We start from the raw sequence: 26087 nt of genomic DNA on the forward strand, positions 1-26087 counted from the left end.
ACAGGCCCTTGACAAGCTGCCTGTGTGTTACGCAGTTACCGAGCCGTCCCCGGGGGCGGAGCGGCCGCGGCCATTCCCCTTCCACCGCCCCTTGTGGTGCAGTCCCGCCGGCCATGGGCGAGTGCCGAGGGCCGGCGGCGCTGCGGGAACCGGCGGGGCCGGAGCAGGTAAGGCCGGGCCGGGCCGTGAGCGGGGCCGCGGGCGGGCGGGGGCTCCGGGAGCGGCGGCAGCGCCGCCCGGCCCGGCCTGGCCGAGCCCGCGGCCTCCCGCACCGCCGGGCGCTGCGCTGCCTCCCGCAGGGGAAGGCCGGGCCGGGCCGCCCCGGGGGGACCCAGGGCACCCCCGCCCACCTCGGCGATCTGCTGGCACGGACAGCCCTGAAAGGGGCACGGGGCCGCCCCCGCGCCCTTGTCCCGCCCGGGCTCGGCAGGGCCGGAGCCTTCGGGCACCTCGCTGGCGGCGCCTGCGGGGGATGCGGACCGCTAGCCGGGATCGGGAGCAGGGAGCGCTGGCAGCACCTGCGGGGGATGCGGACCTGCCCCGGGAGCCCACGGATTTCTCGGCACAGGACGGGGCAGCGCCGGTCCCGCCGCCCCGGAGCGTCTGGGCTTGCAGAGCTGCGCCTGCCGGGAGCCGGGAAGGCAGAGCTCGCCCCCTCTGCCCTGAGCTGCCACGGCGGCAGTGTGGATGTTGGTGGCGGACCTGGCTTCCCAGGCCCTGGGTACCAGGACGGTCTGCCCCTGGGAGGTGTCTCAGCTCCATTCTGGTGTCTTCCCAGTATAACCGTGCTAAGCCGGGCCGGGGTGTGCGAGGGTCAAGGGAAACCGTGTGGTCTTCTGAAACCCTTGTGTCTCATCAGTACTCATTTCCAAAAACAGGTGTGCCATGTTAAATACAAGCCTAAGAAGCCCCTTAATGTTTCCCCCTGAACAATGACATACTGTACCCACAGTGGAGAGGCACATGGCAGTCAGTCCTGTGCATGCCCTTGGATGTGTGGAACCAGCGGGTGTTGTGCTCCTCAGAGGCTGTACAGCGCAAGCCATCTCTCCCAGGAATGCTGGTGGTCTTCCCAGTCTCCCTGCTAGCATGGCTTGCACTGCCTACAGCTAGCCTGAATGCTTTGGGAGCTCATGGGATGCATGTGCAGCCTCTTACTAGGGTTCATAGTATGTGCCACATCACAGTGCTGGCTCTGCCAGCACCTTTAGCTTTTTCCCTGGCTACAGCTGATACGCAGCATGTAACTGTGATACTTGCACATGTAGCCCAACAGCTCTTGCTGTGGGGTGATGGTTGTATGTTTGTAAATATGTTAATTATTTCCTAGTTTGCTGATTCTGAAATTAATGGAAGAAATTTTGGTACCACTAAGCAGTCTTTGTTGTCCATTTGCTTTATTGTCATCAGTGGAAGAGTTTGTTTCTAGCAGTTGCAGAATAAGTGGGATATGACGTATTGGAGTGTGTCCAGCAAAGAGCTGATGATAAAGAGACTGCAACATCTATCATATGAAGAGAGTCTGTGAGTGTTTGGTCTGTTCAGCCTGGAGAAGAAAAGACTCCAGAGGCTCTTGTGAGTGTGTAAATAGCTGATGGAGGGAATAAAGGAAATAGAGCCAGGTGCTTCTCAGTGGTGTCCCATGATGGGACTAGGGGCATTGGTCACACACTGAAACACAGGAGGTTCCATTTCCATGTAAGAAAAGAGTTGTTTATTCTGAAGGGGGAGATAGTGAAACCTCATCTGGATGTGGTCCTGAGCAATGTGCTGTGGCTGATCCTGATAGAGCGTGGGTTGGCCTGTGCCCACCAGCTTCAGCTCTTTTATGTGTTTGAGTCACATTGCCTGAACAGGGTGAAGCACACCTGGATGCCCTTTGTTACTGTGGTAAGTGTTGACTGTTTATGTGCCATCATAGGATTAAGTAAAAGATCTGGGGTGCAGATTGAGGGCAGTGTTGACCTAGTGACTATTACTTTCTCCTGCTCCTCAAACCCCTGCCAGTGCCCTGTGGAGCCAGGAAGGCAGGGCTGGGAAACCATTGTGCTCCTTCAGCACGAGGTGGTGGCTGCTCAGAATTCCCAGCAGTGACCAGAATGTGCAATGCATCTGAAATCGAGTTAGAGAAGATCTTCCGTGAATTTTTAGCTGAGTTGTGCAAAGACATGTTGGTACATGCCTGTGTTAACAAACAGGCTAGGTAATGAGTATTACTCTGGTAAAACTTTTGCTGAGAGGAATGGAAACCAAAATGGAGAGAGATGGGACTGTCCTGTAACTAGCAGCCTGCCAACTTGGAATCTGCCTGTGAAACTCCTCTCCACCCCGGAAGGGGATAGTGGAGGTCAGATGTAGGTTGAGTGGGAGGTTTCAGTATGGTGTAGTTTCTGTGGCTGATCCGTCCTTTTTCAAAATTAAAAGCCCAAAACAACCAAAACCATGTAATTAAAAAAATTTTTTTATACAGTTTGTAAAACTACAGGCCAGTCAGCCTGATCTGAATCCCTGGAAAGGTGATGGAATCTTCAGGTCACCTCTAAGCACGCGGAAAACAGTTACCATGAGCAATCAGCGGGAATTCACCAAATGGAAATCAAGCTTAACCAACCTGAATGCTTTCTATGATGGGACAAGTGGCTGTATAGACAAGAGAGCGTTGGATTTTGTCTGCCTAGACTTCACTGAGGCTTTTGACAGTGTCTCCCGTGATATCCTCATAGACAAGCTCAGGAAGCGTGAGCTGGATGAGTGGATAGTGAGGTGCCATTGAGCACTGGCTGAATGGCAGAACTTGAAGGGTTGTGATCAGTGGCACAGGGTTGGAGGCCTATAATTAGTAGTGTCTCCCAAGGGTTGATACTGGGCCCGGTATTGTTTGACTTATTCATCAATGACTTGCATGAAGGGGCAGGTGCCTCCCCAGCAAGTTCATTGACATCACATGACTGAGAGGAGTGGCTGACACCCCAGAGGGCTGTGCAGTCCTTCAGAAGGACTTCGACAGGCTGGAGAGATGGGCAGAGCAGAACTGTCTGAAATTCAACGAAGGCAAGCGCTGGGTCCTGCACCTGGGGAGGAATAACCCCCTTCACCAGTACAGGCTGGGGCCACTGTGGAGGAAGGTCTGGGGGTCCTGGTTGACCACTGCTGTCTATGAGCCAGCAGTGGCTGGGCTAACAAGGAAGACTTTTGCAGCATTTCCATTTTTAAGGATGATGATAGATGCAGAAGCAGATTGAGATGTTGGCTGCCTGGCAGGCCCTGAGAAGGTGTGTGCTAAGACAAGGTGCCATCCCTGCTGAGCCCAAATTCTTCCAGTGGGTTACTGAAATCATCTCTGTGTCCTGGGAAATACAAAAGGTCTTGCACTCTCATGGTCTTCAGCAGAGACTTGGCAAGATGATGCTGGGAAATTCGTCTCATGTAGTTGAATAATACTTAAAAATATAATAAAGTGGTAAAATTGTAACCCAGAATATGCTTCCTGATATGTTTTCTTTGGGAATCTATGGTGCCTATGCCAGTTTTGCAATGTGTGTTTGGGTTTTATTTGTTTTCTTAAAATGTAAGTAGCTATGTAAATAAAAAAAATGTAAGTAGAGTATTTTCCAAGTTGAACTACAGGATTACTTTTTATTATGTGAGTTGTTACAAGCAGATGGGTAGGAAAAGGACTTTGGCACCTCCTCCTGCTGTATTATGTGTAATACTTCATATACTGCCTGTGGTTGGTTATCCTCTACAGCAGTGTCAGTGGGATCTTGGAACTGACCCTGAAAGGCATCCTACTGGCTAAACTTCTGATCAGTCACCAGCCCTTCTGGAGAGGTTGCATATGCTGTCCTGACAGCTCTTCACAGTTGTTGTCTTCAGTAGGCGCTTGCTGATGTGCCTGGTAGAATGCTGCCTGGAATTGGTCCTGGCAGTAGATGTCCTCAGCTGGAGGTGAGGTGAAGGCCCTGCTCATAGAGTGCCCTCTCTGTGCTGCCTTTCACTGGCCTGCCTCCTAAATGTCATCTGTCCCCACTTTGGCCAGGCTGGGAGCTCTCTGAGGAAGAGCTGTGCTCATGTGTTCTCTGGGAGCCCACAGAAGGATCAGGGTGGAGATGAGTGACTCCAGGCAGAGGTTTTCCTGCTACTGGCTGTTGGAAAGAGAGTCACATAGCTGCATATTGGCCCTTGAGGGAGAGCCTCCAGAGCAGCCTACAGTGGTGTGCGGGCTGCCCTCTGCACACTACAGGGTTGCATACACCAACCTCCGTGCTGAGACTCGCCGTGGCACAGGGCTGTCCTCTATCAGTTGGCATTAGTTTCTGTGATCTCATGGCATTTTTAAGCAAGTTCATCCAGGCCCCAGTGGCTCAGCGTAAAGCAGATGTCTCTGGGGTACCCTGGGCGATGAGCCTGGTGGAGCTGTGCTGGCTGTGGGCTGCAGCTCTGAGGGGTGACCTCACACATGTGTGAGTACCACTGCAGCTGATGTTGTCTCCCAGGGCAGATTTCCTCCTCGTGTTGCAGAAAGGCTTTGTCTTTGGCACACAGGTGTCAGGCACTTCCTGGCACAGGCACAGCTGGGAGAGGGTGTTTGGTGTGAGCTGTGCTGGAAAGAGCCGGTGGACAGGCAGTGCTGCTGCCCCAGGAGCACAGATGGAGGGCAAGGGGGCAGGTACCCCAGGGACAGGGCAGGTGAGTGTCTGTGTGACACGGGTGGCCTTTGAGCCACACCTTTGGGATGTGGGGAAGAAGAGGAATAGGTCATGGTAACGTTAACCAGAACTGTGCTTTATTTTCAGAGCTCCCCACCGAGTGCTGCTGAAAATGGCTCGGACCTTGATGAGGAGCCTCTTCTCAGGAAGAATCACCGCCGCTTTGTCATCTTCCCCATCCAGTACCCAGACATATGGAAGATGTATAAGCAGGCTCAGGCCTCCTTTTGGACAGCAGAAGAGGTGAGCCCTGGGGCCAGTGGGTTGGCACAAGGCACTCAGACCACTGGTGTCCTGGTGCTCCTTTCCCAGCTCTGCCACTGGCTCCTGTGTTGTAAGGATTGGAGTTAATGGGATGCCAGCACCAAAACAGAACTCCCTTCATGGACAGTGGAAAGCAAGCTGCTTCCACAGGGCAGTTCAGCAGAGCTGATTTAGGTGTTTGGTTTAAGATGAGGTGGAGTTGTATCCTGGGTTGCTCCTCTGGTTATAGCGTGACCCTAAGCTGGATGGCTCTGAACTGTGGTCACATAGCTCCTACCCTGCTGTGATGTCTGAGCCTGCAACTAACTGCTTGCCCTGTAAGATGTTCTGGGCGATTTCAGGTGAATTCTGGTTTTTAATGGTAGGCACCTAATTTCCAGAAAGATTGTGTTAATCAGAAACACTTGCTAAAAATGCTTCTAAGTGACTCCTGATTGTTCTGGTGAGATGCTTGCCCTGTGTTACAATGCCAGCTGTAAGTTCTTCCCTGAGGCTGCTGGTTAGCCAGACCTGAGCAGTACTTGGTTTGCTGTCCTTGCAGCAGTGGAGACTTCTGAACACTGCTTTGCTTTGGAGAGATTATCTGCAAGGGGAGCTGCTTGTTCCAACTCTAAGCTTATGCAGCCTTTGCTCGTTTGTGAGCAGTGATCTGCAACTGCAGAGAAGTGAAGTGAAAGGCTCTAAATAGACCAGAAAGTGTCCTGGGATGATGAGGAGCAGTGGTTCATAGAGGTACTATTCCATTGCCTGCCTGGAAGGCTTGCTGCCCTGTTGCAGCAAACGTTGATTTAAAGCATTATAGAAAAGGCATTTGAACTCCTGCCTCGTCAGCATTTCCCTTTTACTATGTTACTGGTTTCTTCTTACACTGTCCTACCATATGTGAGTGCATTTCCAAACAAACTGGAAAGTTAACTGTAAAACTGGTTTGTATGTGTTTTTAGACACATTTATAAGTGTACATGTTTATATTCACACATGTGTACATATATATATAAGTTTTTAGGCCTCTGTATTTTTCACACCTGGCCCTACTTAACTGTTCCTGTGGTTCAGAAATCCCTCAAACAAACAAACAAACAAAAAAGGCCCATGGGAAGGAAGCTGTGGTTTTCTGCTATGTCTAGAGTTTGGTCTGGTAGACAAGAGCAGTTGCACAGCATTTGCTCCATGCCGTTCTTCAACAGGATGGAGGCTGAACACCTGCCAAAGGCAAAAGTCCCCTCAGGCCATCTTTTGGCACACTTGGGTATAGCTTGCTTGGAGTATCAGCATTTATTTCAAGTAAAGTTTAAATGCCTCAGAGTGAGCTCTGCTTATTGGTGCATGTTCATATTCATGACAAAAAGATAGTAATATTTTTCAAAATCTGACTTATTTATTTAATAGGCACTGATTTTTATTCCATGTTACAAAAGTACAAGCTGTGAAACAAGCACATGATATTACTGTTGCAGAGAGAGACAGCAGTACTTCAGTGTGTCTGTTGTCTTTTACAGTCACATGTATTTAAATTCTCTGCATGTAAAGATTTGAGAGCAAATGCCAAAACTCTGCCTCGGTCATTTGACTGGGCTACTTCTGTTCTTACAGAATGACAAACTCAGAAGTCCAATAATGTTTTTCTTTTTTTTTTTCATTAGGTTGATTTGTCAAAGGACCTTCCTCACTGGAACAAGCTCAAAGCAGATGAAAAATACTTTATCTCTCATGTTCTGGCATTTTTTGCAGCCAGTGATGGAATTGTAAATGAAAACCTGGTGAGAAAGATTTACAGAGGGATTGAATGCTTACTCATTTTATTGGCAAATTGACTTTTCATTTTAGCTTTCTCACATTAATGCATAGCTTTATTAGATGTGTACTTTTTTTCCTTTCCACATCACCTTTGCCAAGGGGAACAAGCAGCTTGTTCTTCTGGGAGTAGTATTTGATTTAAATTGAGTCAACTGGGGTCATCAGGACTCCAAATCACATTACTCTGGGTACTGTTTTTAAGTTCAGCCCCTGCTTGTCTGTGTTGATGCACATTTCTGAATGACTTAATAGAACCCCACATTTCTTCCTGTACTGATGTTAAATGGGAAGTAGTGAATACAGACCATGGCTGTACCATGATCTGTACGGCCCATTTTGGTAAAATCCATTTTGCTCTCACTGAATGGCATCCTAGGACCTTTCAGGGCTGCAGGTGAGTGCTGTTAGAAAGGTGGGGAAATCTTTCTGCTGCAGTCTGTTCTGGGCTGGAGAATATCTCACCACAGGTTAGCAGTGGTATCTGTCTGCAAATGCCCAGTTTAAATCTCGGATGTTTATAATGTGTAGAATATACGTGCACATATTGCACGAACATGTCTTATGTCATATTGTTTATTTTTTTAAAGACCAACAAAAAGTCTGAGGCTTTGTTCAGTATGAAATGTTTAGCATTGCAATATTTTGCTGTTCTACTCCTGTATATGTATGCTCTCATGCTTCAGCTTTCTATCCAATACATGTAAGAGATGTATTTACTTCTAGCTAGCTTGCTTTATTTTCCTCTGCACTACACCTGTGCTATTGACATACCTCTGAACAAAGTAGGACTGAACTGCTCCCATCTTGTCTTTGTGGCAGAGATCTTTTGTCTCTCCTTAAGCTCAGAGTAGTGTCACGCAGGACTGTTTTACTGTACTCATTGTCATGTTTCTGGTTTTGATAGGTGGCACGCTTTAGTCAGGAGGTGCAGATCCCAGAAGCTCGTTGTTTCTATGGCTTTCAGATTCTCATTGAGAATGTTCACTCAGAGATGTACAGCTTGCTCATAGACACCTACATCAAAGATCCCAAGAAAAGGTAAACCTCTGGATGTGTTACAGACCCATGGGAAATCTGTCACTTAGGCCAGTGGCACCGTATTTGGGCAGCAACATCTGTCTCCTGTTTCATACTGACTTACTGGGGGAGTTGGGGAAGGTTCCTTAAAGTTTTCAAGGCCTGCATACCTGACCCCCAAAATATAAAGGAGAATTACTGACCAAAAGACTTATGTGAGAGTGTCACAAGGTTAGTTAATATTTGTATAAATCTTTGCAAGAATTGCGGACTCTGTGAAATGTTGTTAAAAGTTAGACAAACTCCTAATGGTTATTATGCTGCTGTGGTTCTTGCTCTCATATCAGCAAAGGATTAGCCTGAGGAAATTGAGTGCTTATGATTCAGCTGGTGTTTGTAATATACTGTGATCAATATATTGCATTCTTGTGACATTGCTTATTTTTGAAGGATTGGGTTCTTTGGAGAGCCCAATCACCTTTGTTGTCTGAAGAACTTGCTAGTCCAAACAGTAATACATTTGAAAAGTAGCACTTTCCCTCAGAGACTCCACCATGGTGATGGTCAGCCAGAGCTTGGTTTTCCATGGTGGCATCCTGTGTGGTGACCGTGGGAGAACTGTAAAGTTTCCCTTCATCGTGGGAACAGACTCTCTGTGTGTGGGAATCCAGTTCCTTTTGTTAAGCTGGGCAAAATGAGGTTTTGCTCAGTGGGTAGGCTTGAAGTGACTGGCTTCAAGTCTGAGAGGCAGTGTGGTATGGTGGGTGAGCACTCCTGGGATGGGTTTGAGTTCCCTTCCCCTCTCTGCATCTCGCCTCCTCTGAGCCCTTGGGTTTGTTGCTTTCTGCACATCTGCCTCTCTCTGCCCTTGCTGTCAGAGATCATGTCGTGATTTAACCTGTCAGGCAGCTAAACACCACACAGCTAATCACCACACTGCCTGCCCTCACCCGGTGGTATGGGGAGAGAATTGAGAGAAAAGCTAGAATTCGTGGTTTGAGATAAAGGCAGTTCAATAGGACAGAAAAGTAAAATAATAATAATGTACAAAACAAGTGATGCACAATGCAGTTGTCCATCACCTGCCGACTAATACCCAGCCAGTTCCCAAACAGCAGCTCCCAGCCAGCTTTCCTCTTAGTTCATGTTCTGAGCTTGACATCATATGGTTTGGAATATCCCTCTGGCCAGTTGGGGTCAGCTGTCCTGTCTGTGTCCCTGCCCAGCTTCTTATGCCCCCCAGCCTACTTGCTGGTGGGGTGGTGTTGGAAGCTGTAAAGTCCTTGACTTAGTGTAAACACTGCTTAGCAACAACTAAAACATCAGTGTGTTATCAACATTATTCTCATCCTAAATCCAAAACAGAGCACTGTACCAGCAACTAGGAAGAAAATTAACTCTATCCTAGCCAAATACAGGGCAGATCATCACTCCTTTGGGGTGGGAATAATCTCTTAACTTGGGTTAGTTCAGAGCCTTGCATAATGGGATCCTCTGTCTGGTTGAGCCAGAAGGGACAACCAGGGCAGATTTGCATAAACCACTGTTTTGATGTTTTGCCTCTATTTTCTTCTGTAGGGATTTCTTATTTAATGCTATTGAAACAATGCCCTGTATCAAGAAGAAAGCAGACTGGGCTCTGAAGTGGATTGAAGACCGAGAATCCACTTTTGGTGTGTAGCTTCTTAAAAACTTTTTTCCGTTGTGTTGCAAACTAATCCTCTGTGAGTAAGCTGCACCCTTGGAACATGAAATGAAGTTCTCCACAGATGTAGTGGTTTCTGGGTCTCTGGTTTAACTAAAGAACTAGAAGGAACTTCTGGTGATCATGTATGTTTTTATCTTCAGCTAATGAAATATAGTAGTGGCAGTACCCCCTGAAATTGTGTTATGAAAAATGCTTATGGAATTCTCTGTCTTTTTTTTTTTCTTTGTACCAAACAACCCTGGTTTCTTCAGTTTTTCCTTGTAGACCTTATTTTTTAGTTTTGATTATTTCTTCCACTTGGCTCCAATTTTGTACTCCGGTGTTCAGAACTGGGCAGCTGAAGTCCAGGCATTTTCTGTTTTCTGTGTTCATTCCACATAGACAAATCCATGGGGTTTTTTTTGTAACTGAGGCTGGACAAAAAGACTGAAGAACCATCTGTCGCTGGTGTTTCTGGTTTGCTATTGGAACCAGGTTTCTAATTTTTGTATCTCATTTCAGAGCTGTGACACTGGCTCAGCTTCCATCAGCACAATACAGGGCATCCTTTCCAGTGTTCTGCATTCAGCTTACAAGGTCAACTCTGAAGGGCGGGCTGTAGCTGAAATGCATAATGGGTGGACTGGTGAATTTTTTAAACCAAACATCCTCTATATTTCAAGAAAGTATAGGAGATGGAGAGATTCAGCCTGACAAGCAAAACAAATCTGAATATCATTCTTTTGCAGCATCTGTTCACACTGTTCCTTGAGTGGGGTTCTTTTTTGTTGCTGTACACTGTCCTGTCCTGGAGTGTCCCACTCCTTCTCCAGTCTGGCTTTGCTTGCTGTGTGTGGAGCCCCTTCATCATCTCCTTCATTTGGCTCCCAGCAGTGTGGGGTGTGCCAGGAATCAGAACATTCCCTAACTCAAAAAACTACACTCCCCCTGCTCCCTGCCCCCAAACTTTGTGCATTTCATCCACACTCATACTCAGTCTCGTGTGTCATTAAACTGTATTGTATGAGCAGCCTTTCTCCACTTCTCTATAGAAGTAAACTGGGAGATTTTTAGTGTTGCCAGAAAAATTCTTTCCGTAATAACTTCTTTGATACTTTTGTGTTGCTCTCCATGCTTTTTTCCTAACTTTCTTCAGATGAGCCAGTAGTTGGCATATGTATCTCAGAGAGGAAGTGGGATGTCTGGCTATTTTGCAGTTATTTTCTTTTTTAAACAAAATTCTGTGCAGTTCTCACTGGGAAAAGGCACCAGCACTTAGTGCAAAAGCCCTTCATGTTAGAATATACCCAAGGATCTTGTGAAGTTTTTTAAAGTAGTGTACATGGAATGGTGTGTCTTTAAGCAGTCAGATGGTCTTGTAGTCTGAAGAAACACACACCTGTAGAGAACAGGGAGAACTGGAACCAATAATGCTATGCTTTCCTTGGATGAAAGGTGGGATAACATAAATAGTTTTTTGTGTCTTGATGAATTATGTTCTGTCTTCTGCTCTTGTAAGAATATGGTTTTATCTAGATTCTCAACAAGCAGAAGGTGTAAGGTTTTTTGTTTAATTTATAGGAGATTGGGTCTTGTCTCAGTTTGTCTGTCAGTTACACAGCCGTTTTCCTGCCTTTTAGGAGAAAGAGATAATGGAGTATTAATGTCTTGGCCACAATTATGTTCTTTCACTTCTGACCTGCAGCAGTTTCAGTGGGTGCCCTCGTTCTTCACTTCTGCTGGGGTTGCCTGTGGTTGAGTCCTGTTGGGTTTGTAGACCCTGTATGCCTCGGGATCTACTGAAGGATGTGCTCAAAAACAGCACCTAGTGCTGCAAAGGGGATTGTTCCTCTCTGGCATTAGTCTGTCTGAGGGTGTATCTTGCTGATGAGCAATACAGTGATTTGTGTCTAACAAAAAATGTGTTATGTTAAACAGGTGAGAGAGTGGTTGCCTTTGCTGCAGTGGAAGGTATCTTCTTCTCGGGTTCCTTTGCTGCTATATTTTGGCTGAAGAAGAGGGGCCTGATGCCTGGACTGACTTTCTCCAATGAACTTATTAGCAGAGATGAGGTAATGTGGCATGTCCTACATACTGTTTGGGAAAAGTGAGTTTCCAGGGGAAGGGCAGGATTATATTCATGAAGAATGCATAGTGTTGACAGAGAAAGGGGAAAGAAGCAGACTTCTAGCTATGATTATAGAATCATAAAATCATTTAGGTTGGAAAAAACCTCTAAGATTGCTGAGTCCAACTGTTAACACTGCCAAGTTCACCTCTAAACCATGTCCCTAAGTGCCACATCCACATGTCTTTTAAATACCTCCAGGGATGGTGACTCAACCACTTCCCTGGACAGCCTGTTCCAATTCTTGACAGCAATTTCCATGAAGTTGTTTTGATCTAACACCCTGTCTGATGGAACTTGGGGCCATTTCCTCTTGTTCTGTTGCTTGTTACCTGGGAGGAGAGGCTGACCCTCACCTGGCTACAACCTCCTTTCAGGTAGTTGTAGAGAGCAATAAGGTCACCCCTGAGCCTCCTTTTCTCCAGGCTGAACACCCCCAGCTCCCTCAGCCACTCCTCATCAAACTTTTGCTCCAGACCCTTCACCAGATTTGTTGCCTTTCCCTGGACATGCTCCAGCACCTCAATGTCCTCCTTGAAGTGAGAGGCCCAAAACTGAGCACAGGATTCAATGTACAGCCTCACCAGTGCTGAGTACAGGGGGACAATCACTGCCTGGTCCTGCTGGCCACACTGTTTCTGACACAGGCCAGGATGCCATTGGCCTTCTTGGTCAGCTGGGCACTCTGCTGCTTCCTGTTCAGCCACTCTGAAGCAGCACCCCCAGGTCCTTTTCCACCAGGCCGCTTTCCAGCCACTGTTCCCCAAGTCTGTAGCATTGCATGGGCTTGTTGTGACCCAAGTGCAGGACCCAGCACTTGGCCTTATTGATCCTCATGCAGTTGTTCTCAGTCCATTGATTCAGCCTGTCCATATCCCTCTGCCTTCCTACCCTCCAGCAGATCAACACTCCCACCAAACTTGGTGTCTTCTGCAAACTGACTGAGGGTGCACTCGATCCCCTTTACCAGATTATGGATAAAGATGTTAAACAGGACTGGCCATTGGGGCCAGTAACATATATATAGCATATATAACATAACATAACTGTGCCCTGGGGAATACCACCTGTTACTGGCCACCAGCTGGGTTTAACTCCATTCACCACCACTTTTTTGGCCTGGCCATCCATCACTCCCTTCCCCCACTGTTAAGATCGGGGAGAGAATCAGAAGGGTAAAAGCTGGAAAACTTGTGGGTTGAGATGAATAGAGTTTAACAGGGAAAGCAAAAGCTGTGCACACAAGGAAAGCAAAACAAGGAATTAATTCCCTTTTTCCCATGGGCAGGCAGGTGTTCAGGCACCTCCAGGAGAGCAGGGTCCCCTCACATGTAACGGTTACACATCGGAGGACTAACGCCATCACTCCAGATGTCCCCCTGCTCCCCCTTCTTCCTTTTTCCACCCACTTTGTATACTGAGTATGATGTCACATGGTATGGAATATCCCTTTGGTCAGTTTGGGTCACCTGTCCCAGCTGTGTCTCCTTCCAACCTCCCATTCACCCCCAACGTCCTTACTAGTGTGGCAGTACAGAAAGCAGAAAAGGCCTTGGCTCTGTAAGCACTGCTCAGCAATAACAAAAGCATCTCTGTATTATCTTAGAGATACATACCAGCCACTGTGAATAAAAACAAACTCTATCACAGCCAAACCCAGCACACTAATGCATATAGTATTATCAAAAAGGTGAACTTTTTAGATTGAAGGGGATGTTTGTTTTCCTCTACTGTGAAGGGAGGCAAAGGCCTGGCTGCTCAAGGACTGGGGTGGAATTGCATGGTCCCCAACTGTAGTGGGTGCTGGCTGAAGCAAGAACCTGGCTAGTGTGTGACTCTGAGCCTTCAGGCAAGTTCAAATGGTCTCCTTGTACCACTCCCCACTTGCTCCTAGTTGTGGGTTCCGACGGTTGCAGACAGCCGCCTGCCTCTGTCGCTAGGCCAGCTGTGGCAGGTCGCTGCAGAAGCAGCAGATACTGACCCTCTCCATGTTCTTGTGTTGCTGCACAGCAATAGAATCTCCTGGGAAGGGGCAGCTACAGATCTGCCTTAGAGGGGAGCGCTTCTTAGCTTAAGATGTGAGGGGTCTGAGGGGCTGCGTGTGATCACACCAAACATGGCAAGCCGTGTGCTGACAAGTGCCCCTTTCTTTCTCTGCTTCCTGCCAGTTGGCAGCTGTTGCTTGTGGTTGAGGCTTGTGCACCACACTACTTACATTGCTGTCAGCACTGAAAAAGTGGAAAGACCGGTTCTGTATGCAGTATAAGCATGCTAGTGGTTGTAACTTAAAAGAGTTGGTCTAAAAGAGTAAAGAGCTTTATCCTAATGGAAGTAATTTTCATGGGTTAGATAAACTGATTTGAGACATCTTACAGTATGTCTTTAAAAGACACTTGAAGAAAGTGATATGATCAGTAAGTAAAACCAAACAGTTCTCCAACCTTGACCTTCCTTGAGTTATTATGAACTGATCCATTTGAGTGAGGAAAGACTTGTTTGTTAGAAGGATCACTTACAGGTGAACGAGTGTAACTGTGCTTCTCTGCAGAGTTGAGCACCAAAAGACTGAATTTTTCTTGGGCTCTGCTGGCATAATTCCAACTGCAGTGCTGTTATGAAGGGCAAGGCTTGGTGCACACAGCACCTGCGCTGAAAACCAGGAAATGCTGTTACAAAAGCAATAACAGTAAAAAGAATCCACAGTGGAAAGCTGCACAAACTGTTTTTTGATGCACCTGAACAGATAAATGATTAACACTCAGTATGTTTTTTGAGCTGGAGGCTCTGTTCCCAGGCTGTTCTTGAGCTGATGCATCTCTGATTCTGAAAGGTGCAAAGCTGGTGGGAGCACCAGTCAGAAGAGCACACTGGTTCATTGGAGAAGCCAGGCATATCCTGCATCCTGCTAGTGATGTTGCCCTGGACATGACAGCAGCAGGCAGCTAAGGCTGTCCCTAGAGGCAGGATATTTCCCAAATTGTGGTATTTCAGGACTGTTTCATGACCTGAATCACAAGGGTTTTATAGCCTTTCCAAAAATATTTTACTTCTTGGTTTGTTTTGACCCTTGTTAATGGTAGTACTGGATTGTCTCGTAGCCCATAGTCTGCCAAATCCTTCTGACTGGTTTTCACTCCGGATGTGCCATCATGGTGCTTATTGGCTGTAATGACCACCTTGCTGTTGAGAGGAAAGGCAGTAGCACAGTGCTCCTTTAGTCTGGCAGTGGTGGATGTGGCTGAAGCCAGAGGCTCAAGCTGTAGCCATGCAAGTCAAATAGCAACCAAGGCACCTCTTGGAGTAGCTGTCTGGTATTGTGAGGGATTGCTTATCTCCTAATGTTATCTTATCTTGGCTAGAGGCTTTTCTGGAAATCCTGGAAAAGAGCACAGTTTATGAGGCTCTGTGCAGAATAACTGAGTGAAACGTGAAGGTGGGATTAGTTGGGGCAGAGATGATTTGTTAGTCTTGGATTTGGTGACTCTAATCTGAATTTTTCTTTCTTAAAATACTGTTAGGAGAATCAAGGGAAGAAATGATACTGAAAGAACTTAAACCAAGTATTTTGAAGCGAAGAGTAGGTAAACAGTCTATTTTAACTTGCAGGTAGTTGTGCAGGTCTTGATGTAGGAGTCTTTCTGCAAAATCATCTCTTATGGGAGGCAGAGACCTAGCAAGGCTCTCTGTAGGATCCCTCAGAGAGCAGCCCTCAAAAAAATTTTACCTGAGAAACATGTATGCTGAGCATTATTTTGGTGTAGGTGGCATGTATTGGATTTGAGATGTTACTTAATTGTAAACTGAAAATATGCACTACATGTGATAACAACAAGACTGTCAAAGAAGCAGGAGGCTAGGAAGCTTCAATCCAAATGAGGCTGCCTCAGGGTAAGAGCAAACTATGAGAAGAGGGTAAAACTGACTTATTTTTTTCATTGTTCTCTTATTTCAGGGTCTACACTGTGATTTTGCTTGTCTAATGTTCCATTATTTAGTGAACAGACCGTCAGAAGAGCGAGTCTGTGAGATCATCATTAATGCTGTTGAAATTGAGCAGGTAAGTCTGACTATGACAGCATTATGGGCAGTGCAGGACCAATCTGATGTGTGAAAATAAATAAATTACTCTTCCAACTTTTGGGATTCCATATTTAATACTTGGCTTAGGCCCGAGTCCCTGATGCATCATACTATACTTTCCGTCTTCCTTAATGGTAACAGTAAGAGTCAGAGACTTTCTGAACGTGAGCCAGCAGTGTGCCCAGCTGGCCAAGAATGCCAGTGGCATCCTGTCTTGTATCAGGAATACTGTGGCCAGCAGGACCAGGGCAGTTATTGTCCTCCTGTACTTGGTACTGGTGAGGCCACACTTTAAGACCTGTGTCCGGTTCTGGGTCTGTCACTTCAGGAAGGACATTGAGGTGCTGGAGTGGGCCCAGAGAAGGGCAACAAAGCTGGTGAAGGGTCTGGAGCACAAGTCCTGTGAGGAGTGGCTGAGGGAGCTGGGGGTGTTTAGCCTGGAGAAGAGCAGGCTCAGGGGAGACCTCATCACTCTCTACAACTGCCTGAAAGGAAGCTGTAGCCTGGTGGGGGTCAGTCTGTTCTCACAGGTGACCAGCAACAGGACAAGAGGACATGGTCTTTAGCTGTGCCAGGGGATGTTTAGGTTGGACAGGAAGAAGAAATTCGTCGCAGAAAGGGTGATTGGAATGGGCTGCTCAGGGAGATGGTGGAGTCACTCTCCCAAGAGGTGTTTAAGGAAAGATTGGACAGGGCACTCAGTGCCATAGTCTAGTTGACAGGGTGGTGTTTGGTCATAGGTTGGACTTGGTGATCTCAGAGGTCTTTTCCAACCAAATTGATTCTGTGATTCTGTCATTCAGTTGTCAGGCAACTGGGAGAAGCTGAAGCTGGTAGCTGGCTTCTTCCCTAATGACAGTGGGGAAGAAAGGGTGTCTTATTTGATATTGAATAGAATAGTTCCAGTTGGAAGGAACCTACAAATTATGTAGTCCTACAATTGGAAGGAACCTACAATTATGTAGTCCAACTGCAGCTGTCTCTTAGAGAAGAGTTTGCTTATCTTGGGCCTTTAAGGATCTTTGTTTCTTCTGCTTGTCCTCGGGAAAAGGCAGGGTCTGTTCTGGCCGTGTGTACCATGCTGGGTTTTAACTCCCTCTGAGACTGATGTCGAGTTCTTTCATGTGAAGTGCTACCCATCCGCAGGTACAAGTTTCTGCACTGCTGAGTGTTTGGCAGGATTTTAGTTTGGTCTTTCTTTTCTGTTGTCATCTAACTACTGTGATGATGACAAATTTCCCAGCTTTATCTCAACAACACTAACAGGTGCCTAAACATATACATGACTGGGTTCAGCTCACGTGTATATCACTACTTCTCTGATCTCTCATTCTGTAATGTCTGGAAGCCAAGGAAAACTGGTGATTTCTGGATCTATTCCTGGTCCCACTACTATGGTCTGTAGGTGTTATTGAAGTTAGAGCTTAGGCTTATACTGAAGCTTAAGCTGGGGGGGTGAGGAAAAGCGGATGAGAGGGCAGTAATAAAAATCCTTGTGCCTTTTCCAGAACAACATGCTAAAAATAAAGGAAGATACAAACAACTACTGAAAACAGAAGACACTTTTTGAATTTAGTGATGCAAGACAACTGCCTGGGGAGCCTGGGACATCATAAATTGTGTTACTGTGAAGCACAGCTGTCTTCTCTCCTTTCTCTTCTTAAATTTCATTTATCTAAATGTCACCTGTATTTTAACTTCTAGGAGTTTCTGACAGAGGCATTACCTGTAGGTCTGATTGGAATGAATTGCACCTTGATGAAGCAATATATTGAATTTGTCGCAGACAGGTTACTAATGGAGCTCGGATTCTCAAAGGTAAGAGATGCAATTGCCCCGAATGCTGGCCTGCCAGTGCAGCCCAGGAAAGCTGTCACCACAAAGCACTCTCTTATCATGCCTGGGAGCAGGTCATATTTAGCACATGGACTTTCTGTGGGTGACAGCCGAAACCATGGTATTAATATATCTGCTTCACTGTTTAAAAGAATAAGAACAGTTTAGGCCATTGTTTCTCTTCAGCTGCTTGGCAGGTTTGTAATGGAAAATGTAAGCTGTGCTCAAGTGCTGGAGTCCTCAAAGAATAACAAGCAACTTGTACAGGTGAACTTCACCACAGACCAAACCCCTGGGAGTGGCAGTACTGAATTTGCTTAGATAGGTGTCCATAGATCCGACAGCATATTGCAGCAGGGATGGTCTAGTTTGAAGGGATTTGACTGTTTTGTTTGTTGGTTTTTTGTTTTTATTTTTAAAGCATTATTTCCTTATCAGAATCAGCACTGTAGTAGTTTTTTCCTTCCCCAGGTCTTTCATGCAGAAAATCCTTTTGATTTCATGGAGAATATTTCTCTGGAAGGAAAAACAAATTTCTTTGAGAAGCGCGTTTCGGAATATCAACGTTTTGCTGTTATGGCAGAAACAATGGACAATGTCTTCACTCTGGATGCAGATTTTTGATAAATAAATAGTGACTGCTTCCTGCTCCTCGTTTCCCTTTCTACTGTGAAGTTGACTTAATTTCATGTCCTGGAATCAGAGTCTACTGGGATTTTTTTTTCTGGGTTTTCGTGTTGTTTGTCAGAGGAGTAAATATATTTCTTTCTGTGTCATTTGAAAAAAAAAAAAAGGAGGGGGATCATTTTTAAAAAATTTATATGGCTTTGTAAAAGGATGGCCTTTTTAAGATTCCCCTGACTCATCTGCTGTCATTACTGTCTTTAAAAATTACCTGGATACTACTACTTTTTTAAGACTTTGCTAGTGTTTTAAGAAAGCAAACTGCATATTTACCTCATGTTATGGTATTTTAATCTGAAAACCAGATGAGGTATCACTCTGTAGAAATGTTGCAATAAAATATTTTCATGTTTATAGATTTGGTCGAGTAAAAGCTCTTCCCTTTCATCCTGCTGCAGATAAAGTAATAATTGAATGGGGGAAGACATTACTCAGGTCGGAACTATAAACCCAGGAATAAAGTTTGATCTCCCCTCTAACCTGGGTTTTGTCTGAAAAAAGTTTTACTCTGGTTGAAAAGGTGATGGCTCTTGGTAAGTGTTTAATTCAAATACATGCAAAATTTGTCTTACAGCTGTTATGAGCAAGTCAGTGGACTTTGAATGATCCTTGAAAAGGCATACCTATTAACAGAGGAGAAAAACCACATCCTGTAGTTCTTTGGCTTGTGCAGTCTGTTTTTCCCTGCTTCACTGATTAAGTGCCTTATTAAGCAGTCTGTAGTTGCCCTGAGTTGTAATCGGCATCTGACACTGGAACAGCCACCTCTGGGTGTTGTCCATCTGACATGCTGGGGGAAACCTCAGTTTCACTTGTGCATTGATGGGGTGAGAAGACATATCCTTCCAAGGGATTTTCCCTTGAGGTGCTACAAACATACTGCTTGGGCAGTAAGGAAGCACCAATAATGTATGAAGGTAAAACAAGTTGTGGGTTTAATGTGAACCATTGGAGCCATTGTCACAGAAGAAGAAGGAGGTATTAAACCTTTCAAAAACAAACCTTGAAGTAGTATGGATTAGCAGTATTTTACGAAGGACTGTTGTTTGTTTTTTGGTGTGTTCCAGTGTGTACCTGAAAGCTGTTTGTAATTTTTTGACAACACATGCAGAGAATGGAGCAACTGAAGAATGGCTCATGTGCTGCAGTGATACTTGGGGTGGAAGGAATACTATTCAGTTGTAGATGGTTTATCTGCAAATAGACACGCTCATTTCTTTTCAAAAGTGAAGTGAGTGTTTACTCAAGCTAGACAAAGGATTCTGCTTTATTAAACCCAAGAGTTTTTCATAATGTTCAGCATTTTGTGCGAGAGCTTTTATAAGTCTTATCATTGCAAACATCTTTTGCTGCTTTCGATAGGCCTGGCATGAGGTGAGCTGACAGCCCAGGGTTATCGGTGATGGGATGGTCTAAGTGTTATTTCCCTGTCAGCCCACATCAGCCATAGCCCTGGGTACCTGAGTTTCATAAACAGGTTCACTGCCTTAGCATAGTTCTTAGTGAACAATTGTCCCTGCTGTAAAAATAAGCAGTAAAACTGACTCTGTTTGGTCTCTGTAAAAGATCAGGAGGATATACTGATCGTGGAAATGGGACAGCTTTTTTTTTCGTAGAGAGGAGCCTGCATCATTTGACATAAGCTACTTGGAGGAGGGCAGAGGGCAGCCTGGGCAATACAGAAAAAAGATGGAACCAGTGTCCCTAACTAATGTCCTGCAGCTGCAAGAGAACTGTGGACTCAGAGAGGAAAATCAAGCGCCTTTTGGAAATATTGTGTGGATAGGGAGAAAGAGAAAATATTGTAAATGGGTCTGTTGTTGAGTAATGGAACCTGTTATGTCACTGAACGTACTAAAAAGCATTTGTTTTGAGTGTTGTTAATTAAGATGAGAGTATAGAGAGTATTCAAATATGAAACTGCAATGTCCTCAGGTTCTGTAAATGTGTATGAGATACCAAAGTCTGGTACAACAGCTCCCACTCAAATAGTGTGTAAAATATGTGTATAGTTTCAATAAAATGTGAGCATGGAGAGAACCGTGCCTTTATTTACAAGTTTCATGCTTCCTTGTGAAATCCAAAAGTAGAATTGGGCTGTGACAGTCGGTATTCACACCTTTTGGGTTGTGGGAGAAAGTTATGAGTGCTCCATACATTGTCTTGTGGTTTGAGAGCTCTTGACTTGCTATTTCTTGTTTCTGGGAATGGGGTTTGCAGTCCAGAGAGAAAACAGATGTTTTGAGTTGGGTTTTTTTGTTTGGTTGGTTGGTTTTTTGTTTGTTTGTTTTTTTTTTCTGAAATTTTTTGTCTCAAGGAGAAATCTCCTAGGAGTCCCTAAGATTCAAAGAAGAAAGATTGCTAAAATATATTTTGAGTGGGTGGCCCCTGATATATCAAGGGCATCATGCCCTTGGGGCAGGCACCCTTACTGCCTGGGCACAGCATTGTAGGGTTCAGCCCCCTGAGCTGGGGCTGGCTAGGCACCCAGCACTGGGCAGCTCGGGCTGAGCTGTCAGAGCTTCACACCTGCTGGTATCGGTGCCCTCAAGGCTGTCAGGTCAAAAGTCTTGCTCCTGCTGCCCCTTTGTGGCTCCTTCAGAGGCACAAGGGGCACAAGATCCCTTCCTCTCCCACTAGTGGGAGAGAGCCTGGAGAGCTGGGTCTTGGACAGAAACCTAATGTGCCTGTGAGGGCTCTGGTGGACAAGGTGGGTCTGGCTCTGTGTGTCTGGCTTATGCTGTGGCCATCGCAGTCAAAAAAGCCTGATGGGGGTGTGTGAGGGAAGTTGTGATTTGTCACTTCAGTGTATGTGGCCTGTGTGCTCTGGGTTGGAGTAAGACTGGTGTGTGACTTCCATTATAGTCAGCGGGACAAAGAAGGTGCTTCTGGAGGGGTTGTCTCACGGTGAAGAACATATCTGCAATGGTCAGATGAGCAGAAACCTGTCTGGGGGCTACAATAGGAGCCAAGGCTCATGGGTACAGTCACACCTTTTAAATTCCAATTTAAACAAGAGGCCATTTGACTTGATTGTCAGTAGCCACAAGCCGACAGTGTGCTCCCAGCCCTGCACTCTGGCCACGAAAGCACTGTGGGGTGCGGTAGGTCAGTGACTACTGCCAGACCTTGCTGGAAAAGGAAAGAAAGTGGGTGATAGCAGGGCAATTAGCAACCTCTTTCTTAGTGTTTCTGGATTGGTAAAGATTTTAGCAGCAGATGAGGATACTGTGTGTGTGGCAGCACCCTTGGATCTGTGGCCAGCCCCTGGCCGGTTGACACTGTGCTAACCCACTTCTGCCACATTTCTCATCCTTGTCTTTGAATGATGAAGGCTTTGAAAGGGGAAGTGTGGCCTCCCTGCCAGTCACCCCTCCCCAGCCTGCTGGAGGAGCATCTTCCTTCTAAGCCTTTCCTAGGGGATGATCCGAACTGTTTTTTCCTCCTGGTGGAGCCCTTGAGTCAGCAAATATTAGTGTTTCTGTCGCTATATTAGGTAGAGCTCCTTCTGGGAGTCAGTCGCCGGAGATGCTGACGTGTTAATATTATGTGTGCCGAGTATGTTTGCCAGGAGGATGCTTGTGTGCCTGGGGACCACTGTTTGCACTGCACTGAGCAGAAATACACATGTGCAGGTACAAACCATGTATGTGCATACGGGTGTGCATGTCTGGCACACAGAGATGTGTGTACGCACGACATGTACGCAGCAGCAGAGTCGAGGAGAGAAGCTGTTGAACATCAGGTTTTAGCAAACCCTCTCCCTAAAGCAGAAGGGCAAGATGGGCACTCTAATATTGCTATTATGAGATGGTATTCCTGGTTTGCCTGCAGATGCCTGCCTTGCCCTGCTCCTCACTACTTGGGCACAGATGATGGCAGCAGCACAGCCAGAGACTTCTCTCACCACAGCGCGTGTAATCTGGCTCTAGAAACCAAGCCCTGAGGATAGAACTGTGCTCTGCTAACTGAAATCTTAAGCTAAAGTTTTTTGAACTTTAAATGAAGGTAAAATGAATGGTTGTTTTTGGCCAGTGTGGAGCACACATGCCTGCTTTCAACAGTAGCTTTGGTATTTGGCTGTGTGAGTGTAGTCACATGGACAGGCTCAGGAATTCCCTGTTGAATTTTGATCCTTCTATTGAAATAAGAGCATTTGTGAGTGACAGGCATGAGATTTCTATGACAGGCAGCAGCGCTGCCAATATCGCACTGGAGTGCTGCTGACCAGGGGCTCCTGCCCTGCAGATCCTTCTTCACAAATTTGCTTGAAGGATATACATGGAAAAAGTCCTTCCCCAGGACTGCCGCTGCTTTGCCAGCACCATTCATCACTGCATTGGCTCTAGTGTGGCTGCTGATGGGTTCACAAATCCACATCTTCAATCCCTTTTGTTGCTGTAGTCCACAGTTTGGTTAATGTTACTCTGGGAATGGCCTCATGTAACTGCTGCAGCATCTCTAGTAAGCTTGTAATGGCATTAGGAGAACTGCCACAGTGAGCTGCGTGGGCCAGCCTGGCATCAAGGGTGAGGTGTTGACTCCTGCCATGGGGACAGGCCATCTTTGGGCTTTGGTGGTGCCTGTTCCTTCAGTGACTGTCTCTGTGCAGAGGCAAGAGGAGGTCCTCACCAGCAGATACTGCTCTCACTGAGCCCTGTGTGCAGGACCAGTGCCTGAGGAAAGGCCTGCAGCAAAGCACGGGGCTGACAAACTGGGGGCAGATGCTGATAAGAACCATGTTTGCTGGCTCCAGCCTGGGCTCAGAGCAGGCTGCATGCTCATGTGGCTGGTGTGATTTCTTCAAGCCTCTCAAACAAGGTCTTGTTGCAGCTCATCCCTAAGTCACTCCTTTTTAGCGAGGAGGCTCCCAAAGTCACACAGCAGGCTCTGGGTAGACAGCAGAGTAGTTGGTGAAATTTTTTTTCTTGTCGATTGGCAGATCCAGGAGAAATGTTAAGAACAAGTCTTAACATCCAAGTAAGTTTTACTGATCTGATGAAAGTCTCTGGCACTCCAGTCTAAGCTGAACTTGAGAGTTACAGGGAAAGTCTGTCTCCCCATCACTGTTCCCTAGTCCACAGATGTGTTTATAGAAGAGATTATACTCAGGTTTTTTTATGAGGACATGCAAGAATCCTTTCCCCAACCAGTGGCCTTAGTATGCAGGAGGTTGTCCAGGCTCTCCACCTGTGCTGTGTCTGCAGGTCTGTTACCAAACAGCCTGTCCAGGCCCATTGTGTGCTGATGGTGGTCACCGTCAGTGGCCTCTGCCATGGGAGTTCTCCAGAGTGGATTGGGTTGTTTGCTGCTTCACAGGCAGCTTTGAATGCAGATTGAGGTGGCACGTCTGTCAACTCCTGGGAAACTGGGACCACCCAGGGAAGGGCTGGGGGATCCTGAAAGCAGTGACATGCTTTGAGTGGGAAAAGTATGACAGGCAAAAGATGTGCTGGTGACAGTGAGAGTGGCAGCTGGTTCACTCCTCTTTGCCAGCAGTTGTGTGACAAAAATGATCATCATACACAGACTTGTATGGTCACTTATGTCCTGCAAAAGCCCCATCACCCCAATTCTGGGGAAATGAACCCGATGGTGAGTAGCACAAATATTGGCGAATAAATATCTAATAATAGTGCTGAATAGTAACACCAGTGCTGCCATCTGCTCTCTTGGAAGTCATAGCAGAAGCAGCTTTGGGGGCCTGGAAAATCACAAGTGCTGGGAAGATTTACTGCTAGCATGCAACACAAGATGCTCAGAGCAGACCTGAGGAGGCCTGAGGCCGGAGAGTTTCAGTCCCACCATGGCTGTTGCCACTCTGACCTTGGTAGTATCAATGCAAAGCACCAAGATCCCTCTGCTCTGAGCTACAGCCCCCATCAGCGGAGAGACCCTTGTTCCCCAAAACAGGGCCTGTGCATGTGGGCAAGCCTGGGCAGAGGCAGGTCACAGAAGGCTTAGATCTCTGTGATAGTGTGCAAGTTTCAAGCTGGCTTCCTGCCAAGTCCCCAAAACTTGACAACAAGGACCTGCTTCCCAGAGAGGGAAGAAAAAAAAAAACACAACTACTTAAGCAGCCAAAGCTATAGCAAAATATATATATATTTTACATATAAGACAGATATATACAATGAGAATATTATATACTATAACTCCAGAAATCCTAAATAGCTCCCTAAAAGGGAAGAGGGGGAGGGAGAAGGGAAAAGGACAAAATAGGACAAAAAGGACAAAACCCAAACAAGTCTACACAATCTAAAAACCCAGTAACCAGCAAACTGAAGAACTAGCCAAAATCTCAGCACTTCCCTTGATGAGAAGCAGGATGGCTGGACACGGCCCAGCGCTCTCCCCTCACACGAGGCAGATAACAGCAGTCACTGCAGGCCTCAGCTCCAGATAAGCCCGACCGAGACAGGGACCCACCGTTCTCCAACCTCGCCGGAAAGGAAGAGAGCGAGGTCCCTCCTGGTGGCTTTATTTATACCTCAAGTTACGTAAAGGAATAGCATGGAATACTTCCATGATCACCTTCCTAGTTCCTTCCTGGTTACAAGCTGGTCTCCAGGAAGGCCTAGAGTGAAACCATCATAGATAGGATAATTTACAGCTTTGAGAAACATATAATTTTCTACCAAACTGAATGTTCCATTACTAGGTCTCTAAGCATTTAAAAGCATTTTTATGAGACTTTACTGGTTTATTTGCTCCTGTGTTAACTTTTTCTGAGCACAGGCTTGCTTTGTTCCTCATAGCATGGAGCAGGACTTGGGGTGTCCCTTGGGAGAGTGGCAGCTGTGGGACAACTCCTTCAGACCAGAGCTGTGTCTAAGGACATCTAGAGCACCTTCTGATGCATGGCAACTCTCCCAACACCTTCCTGTCTCTCAGACTTCTCAGCTCTGCACGTGGGAGGAAATCTGGGTTGTTGGGACTGTAGGGAGAATGGGCATTAAATAAAGGCTGCAGGAAAGCAGGAGGGTTTCTTTGAAATTTATCTCAGCTGGTGAGTTCCTTTTGTCTAGCTAGCTGTGGAAAAGAGTTTTCATTAATGAATTTAAGCCAGGTTAGTGAGTAAAGGCTGTTTCAGTCTTGGCTGCAGAGTCACAGGGCGGTGATAAAACCCATGGTGCTTAGTCATCCCTCTGTGGGCTAGTGGGACCATGCCTGAGGGGTACTGCAGCTACTCCATCCTATAGCCACTACCCTATGTGCATGTTTTTTGATTAACACATTGGGAAAAAAGCATTTCTTGGTTAGTTTCTCCACAATTCCTGTTGTTACAAGCCCCTTCCGTGCATCTGGTCCCATCTGTTTAACTTATCTTGTTAGCTGAGCAGGGCTTAGGGCCCAAAAATGTTTTCCTGCCTTCTCCTGCACTGAGCATGGTTTGAGGGCAGAGCAAGGATGTCACCTGCCTTTAGAGCCACTTCTGAAAGCACAGCAGCTGGCCAATGCCACAAACCCTGCAGCCAGATAGAGGGTCGAGCTGCTGAACTTTCCTCCTTGTACCCCCCAGTCCTCTTGAGCTATCAGGTAGCAGTCACATCCACGGGGTGCATATCCTGCACCTGGCACAGGCAGGATGCTTTACGGCTCTCGATAGGCTGCTGAGGCCAGACAAAACTCATGGAGAAACATTACATGCTGCTGCTGAGATAAACACAGACATTGTCACAGTAGGACATGGCCTACTGCGATGTCTGTTTGCAACACAAAGTCACTGGATAAGAATTCCTCTGTATAATTGGAAAATAATTGTATTTTTAACTCAATTTTTTCAAATTTTTTTCCCCCACTGTCTGGCTGTATTCACTTTGGGCCCATTAGATTTGCACGCATTAAAAACATGAGTTTCTTGCTGGGTGTTAAACCTCTTCTG

The 26087-nt window shown here is 46.3% G+C and overlaps 1 protein-coding gene across 1 annotated transcript; it reads left to right on the top strand.

Annotated features, from left to right (window-relative positions):
- The first annotated feature begins 34 nt into the window (after positions 1-34).
- On the top strand, positions 35-20242 carry RRM2B (ribonucleotide reductase regulatory TP53 inducible subunit M2B). Its single transcript, XM_064647360.1, has 9 exons — positions 35-167; positions 4797-4952; positions 6617-6733; positions 7675-7808; positions 9366-9460; positions 11413-11546; positions 15555-15659; positions 17387-17500; positions 17990-20242. Exons 1-9 carry the CDS (start codon positions 114-116, stop codon positions 18140-18142), a joined length of 1062 nt encoding a protein of 353 aa, XP_064503430.1. The 5' UTR covers positions 35-113; the 3' UTR covers positions 18143-20242.
- The last annotated feature ends 5845 nt before the right edge of the window (positions 20243-26087 follow it).

The sequence above is a fragment of the Pseudopipra pipra genome, chromosome 1, assembly GCF_036250125.1.
Source record: "Pseudopipra pipra isolate bDixPip1 chromosome 1, bDixPip1.hap1, whole genome shotgun sequence".
Classification (NCBI taxonomy): Eukaryota; Metazoa; Chordata; class Aves; order Passeriformes; family Pipridae; genus Pseudopipra; species Pseudopipra pipra.